The following is a 26,156-nucleotide window of genomic DNA, read 5'->3' on the forward strand; positions in this document are numbered from 1 at the left end:
TAGGATTCTGTGAGGTACGATGGAGTGATGCCAGTGCTTTATCTTTTAAGACGCTTTCCCTTCTGCCAAGACTGCTAGGCGTCTATCCCCCTCCCACTCCACCTCTGTGCCATGATCTCTTGTGGGCCATCAACTGACCCTCCATGCTCAGCCATGCGTCGCGCTCAGTCCTGTGGCTCAATGATGCTTCTGTCGCATGAGGCATGGCCAGTGTCCTCTGCGGTGCTTCTGGCTGAATCACCTTCCCGGATCTGAGGCCAGAGGATATTAAAAACCCCACTCTGTTTTCTAGCCATGCAGCCTGACCCTGCTCAAATGCTCAGAGGTGCTCAGGCCTTTAGGACAGCAAATGGCTTTGCACCGAGGGTGGGGAAGAAGAACCCCCCTGCAGAGCAAAGACCTGTCAGGCTGTGAGCACCAATGCTGCCCACAAGAATTGGTCTGAGTCCAAAAGAGGGAGCGTCCCCCATCCAATGTCCCCTGGCCTCAAGGGTGGGGTGCCAGGGGTTCAGAGGCCTCACCTGCCCGGCTCACCTTTGGCTTCTCTCACCTGTCAGGTGGTTTTAGGAGTGGCTCCCTTGAAATTGCTTCAAGGTAGAAAGAAAACATTACATGCCACACTTTAAAGAATTGCTGTTTTTGCAAAGCAGCTTTTTAAAAAAGACATTTTGGTTGTGAAGGATCTGAAACCAGTGTGTTGTTTGGATCTTAGCTGGGATTGCTGCATTGCAGGGGGCTGGACTAGATGACCCCTGGGGGATCCCTTCCAGCCCTCCAATTCTGTGTTTTTGAAGAGGATCTGGACTTCCCTCTCTGCCTGGGCACTGCTTGTCTTTTGGGCCTCTTTGCAGGATTGCTCCAGGGCCACTTTGGTGGCTGCTCATTTCCTTGCAAGACAGGCCAGGGCTCCACTATGAACCCTGAAGTTTGTTGCTACATTATAGGACGATTATTTCAGCCTTGAGCAAGAGTACCTCCTTTTTCACTCTCAACTCCTATGGCAAGATCCAGGTGAAGCTGTCTTGGCTGCCAAAAGCAAGTACAGCCAAACCTGGGTTGTCAAACGTAATTCGTTCTGCAAGCCCGTTCGGCTTCCGAAATGTTCGACAACTGAATCGCAGATTCTGATTGGTTGCAGGAGCTTCCTGCACTAAGTGGAAGCCATGTCAGACATTCGGCTTCCAAAAAACATTTGAAAACTGGAGCATTTACTTCTGGGTTTTTAGCGTTCGCAAGCCAAAACGTTCCAAAACGGAGGTGTTCGGGATCCGAGGTTTGACTGTCAATGCAAAAGCTTCTTGGGCTGTTGCTTTCTCTCTCGTAATGTTCCTGCCCAGAGAGTGAATCCCACTGTGTCCCTTTCCAGCAAGTCTTTAGTCTGCAAACACAGAACCTCTAAACCCCAGCAGAGAGCCTGCTGGTATAACAGAACCACCTAAAGCCCCGAAGGCAAACAGCATTTATTGTCTGGCATGAGCATCCCTGGGCAAGAGTCCGGTCACCAGGTAGAGGGCCTGGAGACCCCGAGAGGCAGGGCAGGGAGAGGGAAGAGCAGACCAGGACATCACCCAGGAACCAGGTGCCTGAAGAAAATCCAGCCAGAACTTGATCTCTGAAAATGCACAGATGATCAGAAGCCCCAGCACCCTCTCTCCTTCCTCGCTGGGTCCCCATTTCCACAAAACCACCACTGGGTGATGGTTCAAGCCTGGAAGGGCACCCTGTCCACCACGGAACCCCAGTGCTGCCCTCCCCCTTGGGCGCTTGTCCACCCATTTTGCTCCCTTGGTGTAGAAGTGGCCATGAGGTCAGAGAGGAAGTGTCCTGGGAGACAGAGGTGGCCACCCATCGGCCCCTCCGTGATGTTCCCATCCCTGGAGTCCAATTGCACACAGATATATTTTTTGACAAACAACAGCAAAAATCTGCAGGTTTATTCCATTGCAAGCCAAAGGCCAGAAACGCAGCTTTGTGGCTGCCTCTGCGGGTCTTCTATGCTCCAGGGAGGCTAGATGGTCCAGCGGGTGGCTGTCAAGCTCAGGAAGCCCAGGATGCCAATTGTGGACCCCCAGGGAAGTGTCCTGCTCCCTGCAGAAGTGGGGGGAGACAAAGCCAGGCTCAGTCCAGGGATGCAATGTCGGGTGAGATTGCCCTCCCTAAAGGTGTACGTGAGGCAACCAAGCCCAAAAGGCCGCCTTGCTGCGGTTGCTTATTGCATTTGGGAGCTGGGGGTGGCAGGGGGCCTGAAGAGCTCTTCAGGGGAGACTCCCTGGGTCCTTGCCACCTTTTAAACCACAGTCCCCCCCCTTTGTATTAGTGGAGCAGGGGGTCAAAGGGAGAGGCAGGGGCTGCCCTTGAAGAGAGCACAGGGGCCAGTGGGTGCCGAGTGCGAAATAAGCATCATGCTCTTCTTTACAAACAGAAGTTACCCAGGAAGGAGGTCTCCACCCAGTAAACCCCGTTTGTAGGGTCCCTGCTCAAGCTAATGGGCTGACACAAGCAAGCATTGGGGGATGGGGGGCTCTCTCAGGCACTAGATTAGAAAATGGCACTTGGCCACACTAACCAAAATGCACTGGGGTTGTCCTGATGAGAGACATGCCCGGTGCATGGACACTTCTGCCCAGGCCAAACACATTGGGAGTGTATGTGGCCAGCTGCCCTGGCCTCTGACCATTGGACAGGCTGGCTGGGTCTGGTGGGGGTTCTAGGCCAACAACACACACACACACACACACACACACACACACACACAAAGTCGAGTTTCGCTGCATCTCAAATCAGGGGTAGCATTTAACTGGAAAGAGCCATTGACACAACCTCGGGCTTCCTTTTCTTCGGAAATTATAGCATCTGCATAATTGTGCAGGGGGTGGTGTTGGAAACAGGGAGGAAGCCTTGAGCCGCCTCTGATTGGGGAGGGAGGCAGGGAGGTCCACAAAGCTGCAAAGAGGCTTCTGCAGGGAGCCATTCATCCCCATGGCCTCCAGAGGGCAGCCGCCACCTCCCTGCGTGAGCCTTTGAGCCACTTTTGAGCTAGGGAGGAAGCAACTTGGCAAGCAGAGCAAAGACGCTGCCCTGCAGCGGAAGGACCTTTGGCTTCCTCCGAGCCGTTTGGCAGTGGGACAGGCTCCCTCGGAAAGCGGCAGGCTCTCATTCACTGGAGGTTTTGAAGCAGAGGTTGGGTGGCCCCCGCCAGGGATTCTTCAGCTGCAATTCCTGCATTGCATTGCACGGGGCTGTACTGGATGGCCTTTGGGAGGGCCCCTTCCAGCTCTGAAGTCCTACAATTTAGTTCTGTAGGCCTGGTTGGAGGGTTGTCAGCTGCCTGCCCTTCTCCCTTCCCAAGCCAGGGAGATGCAGTAGAACAGGGCGCCCAAACTTTGTTCAAAGAGGGCCAGATTTGATGAACTGAATATGCGTTGTTGACCTTTTTTAAGAATTGAAGTTGAGCTTTTTTGTAGGATTTTACCCAGGAGATAAACTGCCACAGGGGCCGGATTAAACCGACCGGAGGGCCAGATTAGGCCCCTGAAACGGACTTTGGACATGCCTGCATTAGAAGAAAACCACCCTGCTATATTTTTCATGGGTTTCCAAAGCACTTGTAGCAAGCAGACTTCCTTCACGCCCCAAATGCAAAGTAAAAGTGTCTCTTTGGTTGGGGGTGGGGAGAGATTTGGACTTCTGCTGGTGCAGGGCCACAGTGTGTGGACGCAAAGCACCCCATAGGAATGGGGCTGAAGGGATCGCCTACCTGCATTCGGCTGGCACTTGGCGGTGCCGCCTGACCAGAGCCCGTCCTCCTGGCACGTCCTGGCTGCTGATCCCTCAAGGTTGAACCCAGGACTACAGTCGAAGCGGATGGTGGATCCTGCTAAGTAACTGGTTCCATTCTTTGTGCCGTTGGAGGGGGGAGCCAGCCAGCCACAAGAAACCACTGGGGGAGACAAAAGCGGCGTCTTTAGGGCCATGCAAGTGTGCATCTTCATGGCATGGGAAACCACGCTGGGAGGAGAATGGCCTGGGGGGGGCAGAGACCAGGGCCAGACCCTGCCTCTGCCGCTGCTCAACTTCACAGGCTCCCCAGGAAGGGTGGCTGCCTGCCAGGGTGGGCTTGGCAGAGCATCCTCCTGCCTGGGGGTCTCTCCCTCCAGGCTCCCTGCCTGATCTGCTTCTCCACAGTGGAATGGGGGAAGGAGGGGATGCGTGAACCCTGCTAGCCCCCTCCCCAAAGAGACTGTCCGTTTGCATTTCTTATCATTTCTGATGTATAGAGATCTTTCCTATTCTAATTAGTTCAAGGGGGCATGGGAAGTTTCTCTGTGTGAAAGAAACAAGCAGAAGGTTCCTGATGTTTGGGTTATTCCTTCAGAGAAGCAGTCCTGTTATCTCTTTCAGTCAAGGTCATGCTGACTATAAAAGTAAGACTAGAAGGAGCCTGGGTTTCACTCTTTTCTATCTCTGAATATGACATTCAGTTGGCTCTGGTCTATTTTTTGGGAATCCTGCAACATGTTTAAGTTTTTGCTCTGCTAACTGTACAATGGAGCTCTGCTATGGATCAATATTGAGTAGGATTTCAATTTCCTCTCTGCCTGTGAACTTGCTTGCTCCCAGCCATTCAAAGCCCCCTTCTCAAGCTCTCCCCAAGGAAGCAGCTGGATTTGCAAGATCTGAGGAATGGGGCATGAAAAGAGGGGTGGGCGGTGGCCAAAGGGGGTGGTGAGGTGAAATAGGCCCCCTGGGGAGTCAGGGGTAGCAGAAAGAGAGAGGAATAAGAGGGGGGAAGTGGTCTCCCTTCCCCCGTCCCCTTCAGGCACCTGGCAGTTCTTTTCCCTGTGACCCTCCATCGGATCCCCCCTTCCCCGGCTGAGCTTGCCCTTGACTCACCTGGCTGCAGGCTCTCCTCTAGGTGCTTGTACATCCTGTGGGACCACCTGGTGCTGTTTCCCACCGCGAGGTCTCTTGTCGTCAGAGCATCAAACCTGCAGAAAGGGTCCGACTGGCAGAGTTGGGCCGCTTCCTGAGTGAGGGGATCGGTGGGATCTTCGGGGGCCCGGAAGACGGGCAGGAAAGAGGGGTCATGCTTTGGCCCGTAGAAGAAGGTCTGCAGCAGGAACTGGCTGTCATAGGTGAAGAGGGAGGTTTCGTTCTTGACGGCCCCTGAAAAGACAAATGGGGAGCGCTGTCATTCCCTTGAACCAGATCAACCTCTTGTAGCATCTAACCAGCATGTTTAAGTCTAATTAGTGCATGAAGGGGTTAATGCCATAGAGTAAGCTGTCCTTCTAGGTTTTGCCTATGTCACTTCCCCTTACCTTAGGAGGAAATAGGTAACCAAGCCTTTGTTCCATCTGTCTACTTCAGTGAATTTCAGTGTGTGAGGAGGTGTGAGTTGCTCCAGCTCAGCTCCATGGCTTTAACCAGCCTATTTTGTTTCAAACAAGAATGGAGTCTGAAACTAACGTTTTCCAATACCTGTAATTTAGGAACCTTTTTTTGCCTCTTTGTAACTAAGCTACATTTCACTGCCTGCAAGTCTTTTTCTTCTGACTGCTATATGGAAAAGCACATTTTATTTTATATTTTTAATTAAATTTCCATACCACACTTCATCTGAAGAGCATGTGAAACTGAACTTTGGAAAATTTGTAAGTAAACTATTTTTAACTTACCAGATATGTTGTCTTTTCCTATGCTAGGGGAAGAGGGAAACTTTGGAGATAAACTTTCTAAGGGGACATTTTGAAACTCACCAAAAAGGGCACATTTTAAGTCCCTCCATCGTACCTGCCAGGTGAGGGGATGGGAGACCTGCCCATTCACCTGGAGGCCACTGTCAGAGGTCCTACACTCTGGAGCAGGAGAAAACAAGCTTGCGCCATCCTCCATGTGACAATCCTCAAGATATTTGAAGATGACTATCGCATCACCTCTGGGTCTCCTCTTTTCCAGGCTAAACATACCCAGCCCCTTCAACCACATCTCATAAGACTTGGCTTCTGGACCCTTGATCATCCTAGTTGCCCTCCTCTGCACACCTTCCAGCTTGTCAACATCCTTCTTAAATTGCAGTGCCCAGAATTGGACACAGTATTCCAGGTGAGGTCTGACCAAGGCAGAACAGAGTGGTACTATTACATCCCTTGTTCTGGACACTAGGCTTCTGTGGATGTAGCCCAGAATAGCATCAGCTTTTGACTCATGTGAAGCTTGTGGTCTACTAGGATCTTTTCCTAGCCAAGGGCCAGACCGGCTCCTCTCTCTCTCTGCTCCTTTCTTTGGGAGAAGCTGAGCGCTCACTTACAGTCTGCGCCAAATGCAAATAGCTCTTCTGGGGTGCATCTGTTGGCATCTAGGATGGTCCCATTGCGGAAGGTCAAGTCGTCCCGGGGGTTGCCATTCATGACCCCAAAGAGCCCCTGCGTGTGGTTCAGGAACTTTGCGGGCAGCAAAACAGTCAGGCTCAGCATCCTCCCCGCCCTCCTCACTTCGACTCCGACTCCCGAGGAGAACATGGCAGTGACATTCAGCCCAGGTGCAGTGGTGAGAAAGAGACCTGCCAGGGAAACCAGGAAAGTGTAAGTATGAATATTATGGGGCATTTGCACAGCACAGCAGGGGCTGCAAACAAATCCAGCGGGAATGTTTGAAAATGTTTGCATTCATGACTCCATATTCCATGCAGCACCACGTACTGGTTTGTGTGGGAATGTTCAGGGATGCAAGAGAGGATATATGGTTTGATTATAACCTTTCCAACTTGTGTTAACAAGTTCACAATTTTAGCAGAGTAACATTCCCCTTTTAAAACTTGCAGCGGATGTGTTTGCTCAGGCTCGCTAACTGTTCTGGTATTTTCCCCTTATTCCCTCATAAAAGATAAGACACGACACAGTCTTCTATAAAAGTATAAAAAGAGTTTACTCACATTCTGTTCACAGTTGGATCCCAGAAGGCAGACTTAGCTTTGAAAAGTAACATACACCTGGAAACTATCTCATAAGGAGACAGTCCCTTTGTCCTCTCTTGGCTGGAAGCATCTTTGGCTAAGCAGATGTTGCTTCTTCGATGCATGTAGTCAAAATAGAGAGATGGCTGCCCTGCCCTGTGCTTTTGTTGTTACCTGCACAGGTGAGGCCACACCCATCTCTAGTCACATGCGGAGGAAGTCTGTCCCAGCCCAGAAGGAAACAGGAAGTTTACCTGCTGGCTGGACAAACATTCCTCCCCATGTGTAAACATGTTCACTCTAGGAATGTTATACTTGACTGCCCTTGTGTTTCACATCCCACAGTTTGTTGAGAGGCAGATGGGAAGAAAATTTGGTTTTCTCCTCCATGACTCAGTTCTGCTCTTCAGGATTCACAGAATCCAAGAGGGACACCGGTCATAAGAACCTAAGAACAGCCTCCTGGATCAGCCCAGTGGCCCATCTAGTCCAGCATGCTGTTCTCACAAGGGCCAACCAGGGGCCCATTATGGGAAATCAGCAAGCAGGATTCGAGCACAAGAGCTGTTTGCAGCAGTTGAGATTCAGAAGCATCGCTGCCTCTGACCGTGGGGGGCAGAGAAGAGCTCCATAGTTCTCTCCACCTCCATGAATTTGTCTATCCTGCAGTTTGCTTGTTTTGGAGCAAACTTGGCTTTACATAATATTGACAGGCTTATTTGGTTGCATTACCAAGGTGTCCACAAATATGACATGAAGGCTGGGACCATCAACTCTTGCAGACGCCCCCAGTGCCTGGAGACAGACAGACAGGTCATGTATCCACAGCAGTGACCAGAGGAGGGATGACCGAGAGAAGAAGCACCATGGTCCATCTGCAGCAGCACAACCAGGCACCTTCCTCTGCCCCAGCTGCAACAATACATGTCTCTCCCAGATCAGTCTCCACAATCACAGCAGGAGCTGTAACCTTCCAACGGTTTCACTTCACCCCCAAAGGCTCACTCCTCCAATTTCTCCCGAGACAGATGCCAACCACCTATTGGGTTGCAAGGCTTCTTGGCCTTAGATTTAAATTCTGCAGAAGTTTAAGTTGCAGTCACCTCAAAGCCTCAGGGAAGAATTCAATGTACGAAACTAGGAGGAACCAAGAAGGGGGCAGTGAGCTTCTCCTGGAGGCATCTGGGTGGGCTTTGTGGGAAAGAAGATGCTGGACCAGCTCATCCGCTTTGCTTGGTTCTTTGGTTTTTGTGACTGATATAGAATCTTAGAAGGGATCCCAAGGGTCATCTAGTCCAACCTCCTGAAATGCAGGAATCTCAGCTAAAGAATCCCTGACAGGTGGTCATCCAACCTCTGCCTAAAATCCTCCCATGAAGGAGACTCCACAACCTCCTGAAGGAGAGGTTCCGCTATCGAACAGCTCTTACTGTCAGAAAATGCTTCCTGATGTTTGGTCAGAATCTCCTTTGTTGTAACTTGAAGGCCATGGGTTCAAGTCCTACCCTCCTGAGCAGGAGAAACCAAGCTTGTTCCCTCTTCCATGTGACAGCCCTTGAGATATTTGAAGATGGCCATCATATCTCCTCTCAGTCTCCTCTTTCCCAGACTCAACATACCCAGCTCCTTCAACCGTTCCTCATAAGGCTTTGTTTCCATTCTTTCCCCCTTGGTTTCTTATCTTAACTCATTAGTATTATCATGAAGGCCACCAGAGCTGGGCTCCAGCAGACATCCATGGGCTAACCTGAGGCCCTCCAGACTTTGATGGACTCCAGCTCCCACCTACGGCCCTGGTAAGCAGACATGTCTTGCCCCCATGCTTAAGCAGAAAGGAATCACTTGCAGGGCTTCTGAAATCCTCCCTGGCCAGCCCTGCTCTCCATGTCTCACCATTCAGGTCCATCCAGGCTTGTTCAGAGAAGTTGAGTGCCTTCTGGTTGAGCAGGACCTCCAGCCCGTCCGAGCGCTCCGGGATACGTATCTCAACCACATCTGAGCGATTCTCCTGCATGGCAACGGCAGAGAAGCCCGTCACCTTGGCCTCAGTTCCTGCCAGGCAACTGCAATCATCAGTGTGGTGTATCAAGTCTCAAGAGACAGAAAGTGACTTGTTTATTTCATTTTTAAATCTTATGCTCTACAATTCTGACCAAAAGGCCCCCAAATCATCTTCTATCCAAGCTAGGAAACAGGGAAAGCCAAACATCATCATCATCATCATCATCATCATCATCATAATTTATTATTTGTACCCCGCCCATCTGGCTGGGTTTCCCCAGCCACTCAACAATAGTGGAATTTAAACATCAGTGGACTTTGGAACCACAGGAGGTTTGGGAGAAAATAGCAGCTTTAACCAAATAGGCAGGGCAGGAGGGTCAAACCTGCACACAAACACACCCCCCCCCCCGATGTTGCTGGACTCCAGCTCCAAACAGCTCCAGCTGGCATGGCCAATGGTGAGAGATGACGGAAGATGGGAGTTCAGCAACATCTGTAACCCCCTTGCCCAACAGAGTGGCTAGATCCCACTTGAGAAGGGGCATCATAATACTGGGGCCACCACTGAAAAGGCATCCTTCTTGGAGCTCCTCGCAGAAGCAGCAAAGGGGACCTCGAGCAACACATACCCCAATTTATCTGAATTTACAGGGTGGGACCTATAGATGATGCTTCTTAGCATGTCCCCAGGTCATTTAGGGCTTTAGAAACCCCAAAATCAAGCCTTGAATTGAACACAGAGTTTCAAAAATCTGGCATTTGGAATCACAATATTGCAGAGTTGGAACAGACTCAAAGGGTCTTCTATTCCAACCCCCGGAAACGCAGGAAAGGAGACAGAAGACCTCACCATTTGACAACTTGGCACGGTGGGTTCTCCCTTGGATGCTCAGGGATGTGAGGCTGGATTCCAGCACAGTATATTCTCCAAGGCCTTTGAAGGTGAAGTTAGTCCCGTCAAAAGTGACAAAGTGAGGATCTCCAAAAGCTGAGGCTGTTCAGCAAATGCAAAGACAGAGAACACGCATTAAGAGCGCCATAACGGAGACTGACCAATGTAGCATGTTGAGTTTCGGGGCTGGCATGGGGTTCTCTGGGCACCTGTACCCAAATGGGCCACCTACCCCCTTTTCTAAGTGGCTGGGGTAGTGGGGGGGGGGAATGAGCTGCCATTGGTTGGCCTCGGCTCCAACCCAGAACCCAAACTGCACTGGTGAAGGAGGGCCCAGACTTGCCCTGAGGAAAGTCCTCCGCCAGGGAACCATCTCTGGCCAAGCCTAGTCCTCTCCTAAGCCTTGCCCTACACAGTGGCATAGCAGGGGTTGCAAGTGCCCGGGGCTGTGCAGAAGCAGGTGGGTGGATGGGAGGGAAATGAATGGAGAATGTGGGCGCATTCAACTGCATAATGGCATCTGCATCACCCAGGAGCCAGCCCATTTCACTGTCCGGTTCCCTTGCAAAAATATACAGCTCCATCTAATTAATTGGGTGCCCCCAGCTTGGCATTGATTTGCCTCCCTCCCTCTCTCTCTCTCCTTGTGCTATGGATACGAAGAAGGGCTGAGTGAGGTCAAGAGAACATACCAACTCTGGGGGGACGGTACTTCCTGCAGCCACTGGAGGGACGGCGGTTGAGGTAAGTGGGGCAGTTATTGGACCACAAGCAGCAGTAGTAGAAGCTGATGACATCATAAATCCAGTGGGAAAAGCCAGGGACCCTGGGGGGCTTTTCGTAAGGGGGAGCCCCCCAGTCGTGGCCTCGGTCCGGTGTGCTTCCCCCGGTGGAGTCTCCGGTGAGGACCTGGCTCCCTGCCGCATTGTAGCAGCACTGCTGCCCTGAGGAGTATCGTGGGCTGGAAGAGAAGGCGAAGGGACTCAGAGGCCTTTCTAGAGAAGGTGGCCGGTCTTGGCCACTGTGAGCCCAGCCTGCAGCGCACCTGGAGAGACTTACCTGGCCTGAACTCCCCGGACACAGTGCACTGCCCCCTGGTGGTAGGTGCAGACGCTGCCCTTCTCGATGTCACACCCGTAGTCAGTCTGGAAGGGAGAGAGCAGAGAGAGGCTGGTCAACTCACGGGTGCCCCCTCCCTCCCCCGCTCTTAAGCCCCACCTGCAGATTATTGTAGCACCTTTTAGCAAAAGGGCCTCGAGGTGACTTAAAACCAAGTCATGAAAGCCATAAAAGAAGACATGAGTTATCTGCCAGAATGGTCATCTTCAGAGGTGGTTCTCAAAGCAGACCTTGGTCAGACCACACCTGGAATACTGTGTCCAGTTCTGGCCGCCACAATTTAAGAAGGATGTGGGCAAGCTGAAACATGTGCAGAGGAGGGCAACCAAGGTGATCAAGGGTCTGGAAACCGAGCCGTATGAGGAATGGTTGAAGGAGCTTATAAAATGAGACAGGAGAGATAGGATAGCCATCTTCAAAAACCTGAAGGGCTGCCACATGGAGGATGGAACAAGCCTGTTTTCTCCTGTTCTGGAGGATACGACTCAAACTAATGGATTCAAGTTACAAGAAAGGCGATTATGACCAGCAGGAAGAACCTTCAGAAAGTAAGAGCCTCAGAAAGTTGTGGACTTTCCTTCCTTGGAGGTATTTAAGCAGAAGTTAGATGGATGCTTTAGTTGAGATTTCTGCATTGCAGGGGGTTGGACTAGATGACCCTCAGGGTCCCTTCCAACTCTATGAAATCCTGAGATGCCTGTGCAGGAAGGAGCCTTGTGTAGTGCTCAATGGGTGCTGTGTATCCCACAGGTGCCCTGGGGAGGACTGGGGGTGGCCGTGGGAGGAGGCAGCCCCTGACCTGCTTCCAGAGCTTGCCTTGTGCCTGGAAATGGTTAAACAGCTGGCAAAAAGTTCTGGCAGGACACATCTGTGCCTTGTGGCTGAAGTTTCTGAGCAGTCTGCAAAGGCAGTCCCATTCAAGTGGGCAGCTCTGGGTGTCCCCAGAGGGCAAGTGAGGATGTCCAAATCCTGACTGCAGCAGCTGGGTGCTGGGGGCCATGAGACGTCCAAGTTTCCTTGGCACCTTTCCGGGGAGGGTGCTCCCCCATACCTGGTTCCTGGAAGGAAGGAAGGAAGAAGGCTGCGGCAGCTCCCTAGCTGGGGATGAGCCCAAAGCTCCAGGGAGACAGGGAACCAGCTGAGCCTGTTCTCTGAAGGGCAGGCAGATCAGCTGAGCTTTCACAACATGGGCTGGTGCCAGTTTCACAGCTGGCTGGGAATCATGAGGTTTGGGCATCACAGAGACCCACCCTCAGGGCAGAGATCCCAACTCACAGGCTGGAGGAAGAGGAGGGAGGGGGGTGTTGAGGCTGCCCAAGGAAGGACCTCTAAGCAGGGAGGGGAGTCCTCTCTTGCACAAATGCCCTCTTGCATCGTGTGTGGAGAAGGAGCAGATGAACCCTGCGGTTGGGTGCGGCCAAGAAGGTTCTGGAGGCTTTTGCTGGGAAATTCCTTGACAGTTCAGGAAGCTGCCTGTCAAAGCACAGATCACTAGCCCACCTGAGCCTCAGTCCCAGAGCAGCCAGTCCCTCTGCACAAAGGTTGGGGTGTGTGGGTGTGTTTTTGGGTGTGAGTCTTTATGGCCTGTTGCTGTTCTGGTCACTTTTTTTGCTGTCTGGATTAACCACAACAAGTGGGAGAGTCAGAAGGACCTCAGAAGAACATCTGCTGGATGAGGCCAGTGGCCCATCTGGTCCAGCATCCTGTCCTGACAGCGTCCACCCAGACGCCCATTATGGGAAACCCACAAGCAGGATGCGTGCACAAGAGCAGCTCTCCACGCCCCTGTCTGTGGATTTCCAGCCACTGGGATTCAGAAGCATCGCTGCTTCCAGCCGTTGAGGCAGGACACACCCAACCTCTGCTTTAAAACTTCCAAGGAAGGAGAGTCCAGCACCAGGGGCTGAGCTTGGGGTCTGTCATGGACAATCTGGATGCAGAGGAGTTTGGGAGGCACCAGCTGGGGAAACCCCCCCCCCCAGGGGAAGAAAGCTCAGAGCCAGGGGACTGGGGTGGTCAGAGGGAGAAGACTGGGAAGAGGAGTGTCGGAAGCTGAAGAGGCAACAGGTTTTACTGAGCAGGGAGAGGCTGTGACAGAGAGCAGAAGGGGGGGGTCAAGAGGCAGACTCCAGAAGAAGCCAGGGAGCCTCCCCCCCCCCTGCTGTGACCAGCTCCCCTCCCCACTGGGCCCCCAGAACATGCAGAGAAATGGTGAGGGAGGAGCAAAGAGAGGCAAGAGCCGGCAGAGGCAAACTCGGCCCTCCAGATGTTTTGAGACTACAATTCCCATCATCCCTAACTACTGGTCTGTTCGGATATTGATGTTCTGTTCCACCTTTAGAACAGGCATGTGGAGTTGCTGTATGTCACATGTCTGTTTACTTCCAGCACAGCCTGCTGGGAACTTCCGCTGTGTATAGCTTTTGCTTATGCTTCCTGCTCTTGGACATGAAAGAGAGCAGATATGTTTTCTTTGTCCTGAACTATGCTGAATAAAATGCTTGTAAATACGCTTGACATATGCCTCTGTCCGCCACTTCTGCTGTGTGTTATTCACTCTGCTGACTGAGGCGTGCTCAAGTTTCTGAAGGCTTCTGAAGCTGTGCCGCTGTTTCGATGCTGTTCCAAGGACCGGAGTTCGCCCGGCTGCTGGTCAGTGGGCTGGAGCCAGCTCGGGGCCTGCAAATTGCCCCCGTTCCCTTGGACACATCCCAACATGGTCCTGTTAGCTAGGGATGATGGGAGTTGTAGTCCCAAAACATCAGGAGGGCCGAGTTTGCCTCTGCCTGGACAAGAGGAAGGAGTCTTAGGCTGCTGGGGAAGGAACCAGGGAGGAATCTTAGAGAGCGGTGGGAAGGCGGGGACCTTCAGTCCTTGCAACTGCTTCATTGGGGCAAGACCTACTGGGAAGAGTTGCTGTGACCACTAGGCCTGCGCTGTTTTCTTTGCCCCACCCTGCCACCCCAGCACCACAGGCAAGACACAAAGGACCTACGTGGAATCGCCCCACGTCCGCCCGGGCCTGTGCCAAAGTGCAGGGGCAGTCTGGGATCTCGTCTAGGAAATTGGGCAGGCCTGTCTCCAGGGCGTCCCACTGGCGGCACTTGGCTGTGGCCCAGGCGGCCGGGTCCTTGCGGAAGTCGTCTCCCAGGTGCCAGGCCAAGGCGTGCTCCGTGCTCCAGATGGCCGCCACGTTGCTGGAGGAGGGGAGCAGAAGAGAAAGAGTGTGGGGTGTCATCTGCTGGAGCAGTCAAGTACAACATTACCTGTTTGCCTAGAGTGGACATGCAGGGGGATGTAGGTCCAGCCAGTTTCAACTCCCTGTTACACCTGGCTGGGGCACCCTCCCTTTGCATGTGACCAGTGGGGGGAGGTGACCTTTCCAGACCTGGTAAAACGCCAAGTCACACAGCCACCTTCTTCTCTTCAATCTTCTTTTTCATCCAGCGAACTTCCTGATTCACCTGGACTGTACCAGGTTATAATAATATTATTATTATAATTATAATTTATTATTTATACCCTGCCCATCTGGCTGCGTTTCCCCAGCCACTCTGGGCGGTTTCCAACAGGATATTAAAAAAACAGTAAAAGATCAGGCAGGAAAAACATCCGTAAACAGGGCTGCCCATATGGGGTAAACCTGTTTGCACATGTTTGCAACTTTAAGCCTTAAGCCTGCCTTCAGGGATCACACTGTGCTCTGCTTGGTCATGAGTAACTACTTTTTGTTACTTATGAATAAGACTGTGGTGCCTTTATTCTTTTAGGAGAGATCCTCCAGGGTCTTTCCAGGAGTAATAGAACTTAAGAGATTCTAAGGAGTCTGCAGCCACCTTCCTGCTGTGTGGTAGGGGAATGCACTCTGCTATAGGAAGAAACTTGCGAGTTAGGAAGGATAATATTAATCAATATATCCTCTCCTGTTACTCACAACATTCCCACAAAGAGAAGGTTTGCAGGCCTGCAGGCGAGCTCTTCCGTCTCACGTCTGTGTCCACAGTTACGGAAAATTACGGGGGGGGGGCACATCCTTAAAGTTGTTAAATGTTACAAATATTACGCATAAATGTATCCTTTCGACTTGACAGCTCAGGGAAGTTAGGTAAAGGTAAAGGGACCCCTGACCGTTAGGTCCAGTTTTGGCCGACTCTGGGGTTGTGGTGCTCATCTCGCTTTATTGGCCAAGGGAGCCGGCATACAGCTTCTGGGTCATGTGGCCAGCAGGACTAAGCCGCTTCTGGCGAACCAGAGCAGCGCACGGAAACGCCGTTTACCTTCCTGCCGGAGTGGTACCTATTTATCTACTTGCATTTTGAGGTGCTTTTGAACTGCTAGGTTGGCAGGAGCAGGGACCGAGCAACGGGAGCTCACTCCGTCTTGGGGATTCGAACCACCAACCTTCTGATCAGCAAGTCCTAGGCTCTGTGGTTTAACCCACAGCGCCACCCACGTCCCTCAGGGAAGTTATCTAGCTTTAAAAATCATATAAAATCAACTCCTTTGCCAGTTTCCTTCATTCCACCGCCAATTTGCTTCATTGGCCAAGGACTTGAAACCACTTGGTCCCCGCCATAATCCCTCAAGCGGGAGGTCACGTACTCACAGGAAAGTACTCATAGGTGTCAATCGCTGGGCAAAGGCACCCCTCCGGACTTGCCCAGGTGGCAGACCAGGCAAACCAAAGTTCTCTTGTCCCTTTGCAGTAGGTGCTCAGAATGTACTTCCCAATACATATCCTGTAATCAATCGCCTGTTGCCCCAACACATTCCTCCTATGTTAATCGTGTATAACCCTCCCCTTTTCTGATGTACCAATGATGTAGTGATGATGCTTAATGAACTGTATGCTGGGATATGGTGGGAAAGTTTTAAAAGTCCTTGTCACCTCATCCTCGGGGTTCAAAATTCCTCTTTGAACCTGTTGCACAATAAACTTTGGTCTACAGCTATTTGCTCCGGCTGGTGCCTGGACTCCTTCCTTTATTCTGCAGGGACCCACGGGCTCAGCCAGACGAGCTGGGCAACTGAGCAGCCTCACACCTAGATTTTTCCATAACACCACGAAACCACACATCGCAAAGGCACAGTTGCTTCCTAGCCCAACCCGAGGCATGTGCTGGCAGCCCCCCTGAGCTCTTTTGCAGCTCGGAGACTGGGGTGCCTAACAGAACGAGACCCTGTCCATCATGTGAGCCCCAAGAGGTTGGTGTCCGGCTGGGGGGAGGACACACGCCCCCTCCCAAGGGTCAGTGACTCACCTCTGACCATCGGAAGAAGCGGCAGAGGAGATCCTCAGAGCCCCCACTTCCCAGGCAGAGTACTGAGCCGAGGGGGCTGGCAGGAAAGTAAAGGCTCCCGTGTTGGTCAGGTTTCTCTTCAGGGTGTAAAGATATTTCCATTCCGCCACCCAGGAGCTGGAATAAGGCTCACCTGGCCAGGGGAGGGAGGAAGAGTTGACATTAGGATGAGCTTTCTGAAGGTAAGAGCTGTTCAACTGCAGGGCGGACTCCCTCAGAAGGTGGTGGACTCCTTCCTTAAAAGAATCATAGGGTTGGAAGGGACTCCAAAGGTCATCTAGTCCAACCCCCTGCAATGCCGGAGTCTCAACTGAAGCATCCATGACAGATGGCCTTGGAGGTTTGTAGACAGGCTGGCTGGCCACCCGTCATAGTTGCAGTTCCTGCATTTCAAGGGGTTAGACTAGCTGGCCCTTGGAGTCCCTTCCAACGCTACGATTCTCGGATTCAATTCTTCTTATTATTATTTATTCATTTTATATACCACCCTTTATTGAAATATCCCAGGGTGGTGTACAATGTTAAGAACATATTTTACGGAGCATGATAATAAAAGCATAATAATAGACAGCATACTAATAAAATAATAACAGTCCCCTCCACCCCCACACATTTAAGAAGCTATAGATGATTTAATGTCTGAAGGAATAATAATAATAATTATTATTATTATTATTATTATTATTATTATTATTATTATTTATACCCCGCCCTCCCCAGCCAGAGCCGGGCTCAGGGCAGCTAACACCAGTAAAATTACAGTAAAATCATAATGGGGGGGACCCATTTAAAATACAGGTTAAAATGCAATTTAAAATGCAGCCTCATTTTAAAAGTGGCCCATAGATCAAAACCGTAAGGAGAGGGAAGATATAAGGGTCAGACTGAGTCCAAACCAAAGGCCAGGCAGAACAGCTCTGTCTTGCAGGCCCTGCGGGTTCCACCAAGTCAGGGCCAGTACTGAAAAGGCCCTGGCCCTAGTTGAGACCCTGCAACCTGGAACCTCCAAAATGTTGTCATTTGTGGGCCTTAAGGTCCTCCGCGGGGCAGACCAGGAGAGGAGGTCCCATAGGTACGTGGGTGCTAGGCCGCATGAGTAAAGTCCTAGTCCTAGGCATGAGTAAAGAGGAATGTTTTTGCCTGGCTCCTCAAGACATGTCATGATGGCACCAGGCAAGCCTCTCTGGGAGATCATTCCACAGTCAGGGAGCCACCACAGAGAAGGTCTGTTCTTGTGTTGCCATCCTCTGGACCTCTCAGGGAGGGGGGACATAGAGAAGGGTCTCGGGTGTCAAGTGCAGGGTCTAGGTTGCTTCATATGGGCAGATGCAGTCCTTAAGATATTGAGGTCCTGAGCCGTGTATGACTTAAGACATCCCACCGTGCGCCACTGAAGGTTTTACTGATATTATCATTATGCTATGTTAAACATTGTCTTGTCAGATCTGAATGAATGAATGAAATCAGCCCCCTCTCCCCCCTATTATTTCAGATGAGACAAAAGACCAGCTTCGCCTGCTCCCAGCACTTCTCAAAAACAGCTGCCCCACAGAAGCCCAGAAGCTGAAAATACAGCCGTCTCCTGCAAGAAAGAGGCCTCACAAATGAGCCTGGACAATGTTTTATTCCAAAAAGGGTCAGTTTTTTATGGATCCAGATGCTTCATGCTGCACAAGCTTAATATGTGCAATTCCCCACTCATCACAAGACCCTCGTGGACACAGGGAGAGCCTTACCTGTTTCGTTATAGCCCCAGACTTCGACATTGACGTGGCTGGCTTGAAGCGTCCGATGGTTCCAGGTGACCGTCAGGTTCCCCCCGGTGCCAGGAGTGCCATAGTACTGCCACTTGGTTTCATTCACCAGCGTGCTTTTTTCCAAAGGAGACACTTTGCCGTGATGAACTGCGTGACGGAGCAAAAAGAGGGAATGGTGAGTCACTTGTTTTGCACAGCCCTTGAGCAAGAGAGCTTTTGTTTCTTACTGGCTGAATGATGCTGATCTTGTGGGTTGGGGGGGTGTCAGTTGGGATGATGCCCTGAGTCCTTCCCCATCCTTGGGGTCCTGCAACCAGCGATGGTTAGAAATAGAGGGTTCTAAACCAGTCATACTAGCTTCTCTGTAAGACAAGGACCTTTGCAGGCCATGGAAGTGTCCTTCTCAGCATCTCCGAAGAATGAGTCAGGTTGCAGGAGCTACAACTAAGGGATGGGTCTTCTGGGCTAAAGGGTGGGCCTTGTGAGGAAGACCCTGATCTGCCCACCGTTCCTCCAGGCCAGTATGCCAGTGGACGAAACAGTGGATGTATGATTTTTGTGGTTCATGCTGTGGCCACAGACATGTGATCTGATGGTGAATTTGGGGTGACCCAATGCAAAAATCCTGAGGATCCATGTTGATCCGTGCTTTGTAACCACGTTTTTGTGCCATTGCAGCCCCATGCAACAGTGGGTGGGTGGTTTTTTTGGTACCACCTGTAGCCATGGACATGCTATGTGATCTGATGGTGAATTTGGGTGACCCAGTGCAAAAATCCTGAGGATCCATGGGCTTTTACCTCCCCCCTCCAAGGCAGCCTCCTTTATCTCCAGCATCCCTTATCTCTCTTCCGATCCCACCGATCAGCTGTTTCCTTTCAACACTCCCTTCCCTCTTGTTTGCCTTAGTGTCTTTTCCTTAGCTGGAGCAGTTTTTTGCTCCTCCTTTTCTTCTAATTTCTCTCCTTATTGCTTTAGTCTTCCTGTTTCCCCCCTTTGCAAGTTTGCCGTCTTTACCTCCCCCCTCCCAGGCAGCCTCCTTTATCTCTAGCGTCTCTTATCACTCTCCCTGATCGGCAAACGATCAGCGGCTTTGTTTCAACACCCACTTCCCTCTTTCCCAAAAAAAAGCATGATCTGCTTTTTGCCCCTGGGCAATTCGGCTCCAGGGACCACGCATTCGCTCCATAAGACACACAGACATTTCCCCTTACTTTTTTGGAAGAAAAAAGTGTGTCTTATGGAGCGAAAAATACAGTAATTGCTTTAGTGCATCCCAGATTCCCTCTCATCTGGGCTGCAGGTGTAAATGGGAGGGGGGCAGCAGCACTGCAGGACTGTTGTGTCGCAGTTGGCAATGGAGAGGGTGGGAGAGACTGTCTTGGACATCTCTCTTTTGCCACAGGCCTTTCCTCCACCCCCCTCTCCTAGATGCAAGGGAGAAGAACTAAAGTCAGTGCATTGTGTGTGAGCTGAGTTAGAAGGAGCCTGGAAGCTGGAAACCCAGAAACATGCTTCTTCCTCTGTGCTCGGTCCAAAGCTGCCATTAATGGAGAAGCACGGTCTGTTGATGCTGCGAGATGCTTCATCTGATACTCAGCTTGTATATGTATGTGTAAATAAATAATATATCCCAAGGACACCAAAATCTCTACTGAACCTCTTCCCAAGGAAACCAAACTCAGTAAAGCTCAGAATCCTAGGAATGTCTTAACACTCAAACATAGCGGTGGCCTGTAACACTATTTATGGCATGCAAAGAAGCATCCCTGAAATTCTTCTTTAAGAGCAGGCCATGAAAGCAAAGAGGGACATAGCAAGCCCCAGACCTCCTCAGGCAGCCAAGTCCCTCCCAGAGCTGCGTATGACTTATTCTGAAGAGCAGTTCTGCGTGGAAGGAAGCAGCAGAGGCAGCAAGGCCCAACATTATCTTTACCACCCACATTACATCGTGACACAGTTTCAGCCACAGCAGAATCCCTTCCCAAGTGCTGGAAATGAGGGCAGTTGCTTTGGGAACACCCAGCCCTCTCCCTCGAGGAAACAGGCAAAGGCAAGCAGAGGACAAGGTACATGGAGACAGAGCTCTGTGGAGATCAAGGAACCTGCAAACTGGGAAACAAGTCACCTGACACCCAGGTTGCCATCCAGGGAAATGTCCTTCCTCCATCGCTGGAAATCTCCAGCTTCAAGATCCCGATCTGGTAGAGCAAGGGGGAGATGCAGTGGACTCGGCCATCTCCAGCCACGTAGCCACGGGTCTGGACTGACCCTGCAAACCTGTCAATGCCAAAGAGAAACCACAGGGTGACCCAAAGGAGGAAGGGGGAAAGTCGGCTTGGAGGCCCTGGATTCAAATCCCACCACCTCAGCCGCTTAATTCCTTGGTGGCCCTGCAGGCCAGGTGGACGGTCAGTGGGCCACTCTCCCAGCTCTCCCTCCGTCTTTTCCTTCCAGTATTTCAAAGCATGATTGGCTCCTGCCAAGGCCAGCTGGAAGGAATCGTTTTATAAAAGCAAAAGGGATTAAGACTGCAAGCAACTGGACATGTTCACGGTGCAGTATGACCATAACAGGCAGGAACAACAATCAGCACTTGGTGAGATTCACCAAAGACTTCTAACTGATTGAAAGCTGACATTCAGTGCTGAGGTGTCAGGTTACAGCTGCAGTCTGGCAGTCCTTGGTTTCCAGAAGAGATGGCTAGTAGGAAAGACTCTTTGGGGGAAGAGATCCCAGTGGAGGAGGAGGAGGAGCAGCAGCTGCCTCTTTAGGACAGACAGATGGCCTCGGGTGTCCCCAGCTGCATTGAAGAATGGAGTTACAAGACCATTCCTAAAGGAAACCCCCACCCTTGAACCCAAGGCAGTGCAATGGCTATTGACTTGAGGAAGGGGTTTGTGTGGAGAGTTACTAGACCACTTCAGGGTCTCCTGAATGAGACTCATTATCAAGATCCATTTCAACCTGATTCAGGATCTAGTTTTAACCCTGGTTGTTCCATTTCTATCTGAAGGACCAATTCCAGAAGTCAGTTGGTGCTGGGGAAATCACTGGTTGACCCCACAACCGTTTATACTCTGGAGTTCTACAGGGATTAATCCTGTCTCCCGTACAGGAGCCTTAAATTTGTCCCTACTGTCATTCATGTTGTTAGTTTTGCCCCAGTTCGCCAATCTCTCAAGCGTGGGAGGATCTGCAGCCAGATCACAAATGCATGAGTCAGAAACATATCTTTTAAACTTGGGGCAGGAGGAGGAACAATAGAAAGCACACTTTTCTTTTTATCTCTTGTCCAGAGAGTGCACTGCATTTTGAACCAGACTATGGACTGTTGTAAATTTTGAGGATTCTTGTCTGCCTAATTTTCATCTGCTGAATCCTGGCAAGTCTTCTGATGCGGGGAAACTTTTATATTTTTCTTGTTTACTTAAACAGCCTGAGAGCAATTTCTTTGTTAAGAGGGAAACGCAGAAGGGGGAAAATAAATCGAGCTCTGCCCAAACACCCTTGGATATCATAATTATGCCGCATTGTGCAACATTGTCTCTAGAAGCTTCTAGAGATAAGCTGCACACGGATGGCAAATTAACTCTGCTGAAATAGGTATTTGCATTCTTACACAAGTAAGAAGAGGAAGAATAATAATAAATAAAATATCCTCTCCTACTCATCTAAACCCATTCAACATTATTGTCGTATTGAATTCTGATTCTGTCTTCTGCAGCATTAGCTGCCCCTCCCAGTTTGGTGTCTTCTGCAAATTGGATGAGCATCCCCTCAATTCCTTCATCCCAGTCATTTATAAAGATGATGAACAACAACGGGCCCTGGACAGAAACCTGCAGCAGCCCCCTTGTCACCTTTTCCCAGGGTGACAAGGAACTATTAATGAGTCCTCTCTGGGTTTGGTCAGTCAGCCAGATACATATCCACCTAAGTGTTACCTTGTTCAGCCCACATTGTATTCTCTGCAGGAATATCATGGGGGACTTTGTCAAAAGCCTTGCTGAAATCAGAACAAAGAGTCTGTTGTTTCAGGTAGGGGGAAATGAAAGATGTTCCAGCGATGGGACCTGGGAAGCTATTTGGGCCCTGCCCTATTTCAAAGAGGAGCACACACAGATCTCCATGGCAACACTAGGCGATGTGCACTCTTCCCTCCCGCTTATTGGTTTTCATCATGCCGTTCCCCTTCCTCACTGCTGCAAACCTGGGAGGAGCAGGTCTGCCTGGAAAGCAGAATCCATGGCTGTGAGCACCTGACCATTTGCTCTGCATCCAACGTTGCTGGTTTTTGGGAACCGGGTATACAGTGGATTAGCCACCTCTATCCTGTAGTTCAGGCACAGGCAAACTCAGCCCTCCAGATGTTTTGAGACTACAGTTCCCATCATCCCTGATGACTGGTCCTGTTAGCTAGGGATGATGGGAGTTGTAGTCCCAAAACATCTGGAGGGCCGAGTTTGCCTATGCCTGAGTAGTTTCTTGATCAATACTGCTCTGTGCTGTGTTTCCCCCTCAAACCAGCTTCCATATGAATGGAAATCTTAAGCCACATTAACTTCGTAGTTAAGCTGAGGTGCAGGAGAGGCCCACCCATGAGGCGAGGTGGGGCAGTTGCCTCAGGGAGCAGATCTGGGTTTGGGGAGCTGCTCACCTCCTCCGTGCCCCTCTGCCATGCCTCCCACCCCACACGGCCTGCTCCTTTCCAGCCTCCTTTTCTCTCTGCTTTCCTCCAGGCAGTGGGGGGGGGGTGAGTGTGGCAATGTGTGTGTTTTTTGTCTTTTTGTTTTGCCTCAAGCAGCTGAGGTGTGTACACTTGTGGCAGCCACTGCACATGGGCAGGTGATGGCTTCACAAATAAGAGTTTGGGGAAGGGGGATTGCAGGGCCAGGGAAACCCAACAGCTCATGCAAATCCGGAAAAGACCCTCCCCCAACAGCATGGAAATGTGACCCGAAATGCAGTGGGGGGGGGGACCCACTAACCTGTGCATTAATGCACACATGCATCCCAGGCCAAGAACAAGCCCAAGTGCCTGTGCCGTGAGCTACCAATCCTTCTGGAAATCTCAGCTCACCTGCAAATCACGGTGGAAGAGCCGCCGAAGGTCACGTTGTGGAGGCTGAAGTCTTTCCCCCCAAGGAGGGTTCCTGAGTAGGGAGAGGCGTTCGGGCAGAATTCCCAGTAGTCAGGGCAGCAGATTCCCAGGGACTCGCAGGTTGCGTGGCAGGAGCAGCTGCTTCGAGGTGTCCCACAGTGACCAGAGCAGGAGTCTTGGGCTACTGGTTGGAAAACCAGAAGGAAGTTCAGAAAGGTCTCAGCAAGGGTTGCCTCCTTTGTGCACCAGAGGAAAGGGATTTCCGGGGGGGGGCAGGGGGAGCCCTCCTTCTTCCTCTAGCTCTCACTCGGAAACCTGCGTTTCTTTCAATGGGTAGTCAACTAGATGCTCTGAACTAGGGCTGGGCAGTGTATCAATATATCATCCAGAACCGGTTTGAAGTCCATATTGTGATACTGGTTTCGTGTTTTTGACCTGGGAATATATCAGGAATCATGATGTGTGCGAGAGTGTTTGTGTCCTATGCAAAAAAAAAAATCACAGTGTGGGGAAAACTGTGAAGCCAGCTAATGACTCTGCATAGCTCCACCCTTATTTCAGACATTGTGATATATCAATATATTGCAAGGTTTATCTGGTGATATATTGTGATGTTGAAAACCAGATATCGCCCAGCCCTACTTTGGAGGAGGGAGTGTTTCCTCTTGGCCTGGGAGAAGCTGGGGGTGTGCAAGGGGTGTTTGCTTGGCTTCCACCTCCCAGCCTGAAAATCTCCCGGAGAAACCACTCGTGGCCTTTGCTCTTCCAGGACACCTGTGCTCTCTGAGCACCTGCTACCTTTCGACTGAGGTTAGGCACCAGCCGCCTTCCGCCTTTCTTGAACACGCACACATGCACCAGGCCCCTGAGCTGTGGACCGAGTTGTGCAATGCGCATTGTCCTGCCTGAGAGCCCAGGCTGGGCTGATGAGGGCAAAGTCCCCTCCCCCCCCCCACTTGGTGAGGGGTCCAAAGATTACATGCAAACCTTTGGTCTCTTATCCAAGCCGTTTGCATGGGACGTTCTACTGGATACCCTTCTTGGGCCTTGTTCCACTGCTCTCAGAGAATAATACCATTTTAGAGTCCGAAGGGACCCAAAACGTCATCTAGTCCAAACACCATGAATGCAGGAAGGAATCACAGCTGGTGTGGGTTGGGGGGGTGCCCTTATCATGACTCCTCTCACAAAAGGCTTCTCCTCCCTCCCCCCCCCCCCGCTGTCTCAGCAAGCACCCCTTTAGGCTCATTCAAGCAGCGTGGGTCCAGGTTGTGCTTCCCTTTTGCCACTTGGCTAGCTGGGAAGATGTTTCTGACTTGAGACAGTTTTAACCCTTTCCTCTCTGCCAGAGACGTGGGTGGCGCTGTGGGTTAAACCACAGAGCCTCTTGGGCTTGCCGATCAGAAGGTTGGCGGTTCGAATCCCTGTGACGGGGTGAGCTCCCGTTGCTTGATCCCAGCTCCTGCCAACCTAGAAGTCCGAAAGCACACCAGTGCAAGTAGATGAATAGGTACCGCTCTGGCGGGAAGATAAACGGCGTTTCCATGCACTGCTCTGGTTCGCCAGAAGCGGCTTAGTCATGCTGGCCACATGCTGGCTGTACGCTGGCTCCCTCAGCCAGTAAAGCGAGATGAGCACCGCAACCCCAGAGTCGGCCATGACTGGACCTAATGGTCAGGGGTCCCTTTACCTTTACCTCTGCCAGAGCTGGGGTCCTTTGCATGGCTGTGCACTTACTGGCTGTTTCAGCCTCCCAGGGCTGCCTCTTGCTCTTGCAACACATCTCCCCACCACGACCACCCGAGTCCATGGGACCGCCCCCCACTCCCCATGCTGCTGCTGCTACCCAACCGCCCCTCTGAATCTGGCCATGCCAACGCTCCGTGGCTGCCACCCTCCCTTTCTGGTTGCCTGGCGCTGCCCCTGAGCTGATGTTGAAGAGCCCAAGAGCCCCGGGGGCAGGAGCGGGCGGGTCTTCCGCCCTTGGGACAGACGGAGGAGCCTCTCAGTCCATCCCTGCTCTGAATTGTCCCAGAAACAGAGGAAAAGACAAGGAAGCGAAACAGAAGGAAGCATCCGGCTGCCGAAAGGGAACAGCGAGAACGAGCTCACTCCTCTACCCGTGGTTTGGATGTCAGTAGCATCAGGATCCGGCTGCGCGCTCAGTCCGCCCACCCAGCCTGCGGTTTTATAATCTGGTCCACCTGCTGGAACTATCCTGCTTCGGATTAGACGCGAGACAGAGCCGAACTGCCCTTGAACTTACCCGATCCCAGGAAAACAAGGCTGCAGAAGACGAGGAGGGAGAAGGGGGCTCTCCTGCAAATCGGAATCATACTTTGCTTGGGGCGTTTTATCTCCCCCTCACGCTCTCCTCCCGGGTGGGGAGGCTCTTTGCAGATCTTTCCCTCGGGAGGGAGAAGAGATCCGAGCAGCTCAAAGTTTCTTGAGGAAATGTTTACAGGAGGGAAGACGCCGCAGCGAGTCACATTCCTTCGCGCTGCCAGGCACGCCTCCCTCTTGCCCAGATGGCAGCAGCAGCAGCAGCAGCAGCAAAAGCAGACCTGTCCGGTGCTGAGGCAACTGCGAAGGAGCATGGCCTGCTCCGCGCTTGCTCCCCTTCCCGCAGGCCGGCCGAGAGGGCTCTCCTACTTTCGCTGCTCTGCCCTGGCATTTTGGAGGCAGGGTGTCCCCGAAAGACCCTGGAGCAGTTTGCTTGGCTTTGTTTCACTTCACTTTAATTATAAATATATCCAAGAAACACAACACACGAGGGAATTCCCGACAGCAAAGTCTCTTGCTCCACACATAAGAAACAGGCATTTTGGAAAGGAAACGGAAACGGGGGAAATCAACACACAGAAACCCCAAATGCAGAGCCCTGCTGTGCTGGGAAAAGAGAGCTTTCCTCGTCTCTGACACCCCAGCAGTTTATTTCTAGTGCAAAAGTCCATAAATGTAAATAGGTAGCACCACCAACCTCTCCCCCCCCCCCGCCTCCGCCACTTGTTAAAATCTGGATTTT

The 26,156-nt window shown here is 51.5% G+C and overlaps 1 protein-coding gene across 2 annotated transcripts; it reads right to left on the reverse strand.

Moving 5' to 3' along the window:
- Window positions 1-1,442: 1,442 nt before the first annotated feature.
- Window positions 1,443-25,623, reverse strand: SUSD2 (sushi domain containing 2). 2 transcript variants are annotated; one of them, XM_079946653.1, is made up of 14 exons: window positions 25,398-25,623; window positions 23,111-23,312; window positions 20,156-20,307; window positions 18,007-18,174; window positions 16,232-16,403; window positions 13,966-14,167; window positions 10,911-10,996; window positions 10,544-10,812; window positions 9,810-9,953; window positions 8,849-9,007; window positions 6,311-6,562; window positions 4,894-5,166; window positions 3,758-3,940; window positions 1,443-2,088 (listed from the first exon to the last, which is right to left on the reverse strand). In XM_079946653.1, exons 1-14 carry the CDS (start codon window positions 25,465-25,467, stop codon window positions 2,009-2,011), a joined length of 2,412 nt encoding a protein of 803 aa, XP_079802779.1. In that variant the 5' UTR covers window positions 25,468-25,623; the 3' UTR covers window positions 1,443-2,008. The 2 variants fall into 2 exon arrangements, with proteins under 2 accessions (XP_079802779.1, XP_079802778.1); XM_079946652.1 differs by having other exon boundaries at window positions 23,111-23,315.
- Between the last annotated feature and the right edge of the window lie 533 nt (window positions 25,624-26,156).

Source organism: Podarcis cretensis (genome assembly GCF_951804945.1).
Source record: "Podarcis cretensis genome assembly, chromosome: 12".
In the NCBI taxonomy this organism is placed as follows: domain Eukaryota; kingdom Metazoa; phylum Chordata; class Lepidosauria; order Squamata; family Lacertidae; genus Podarcis; species Podarcis cretensis.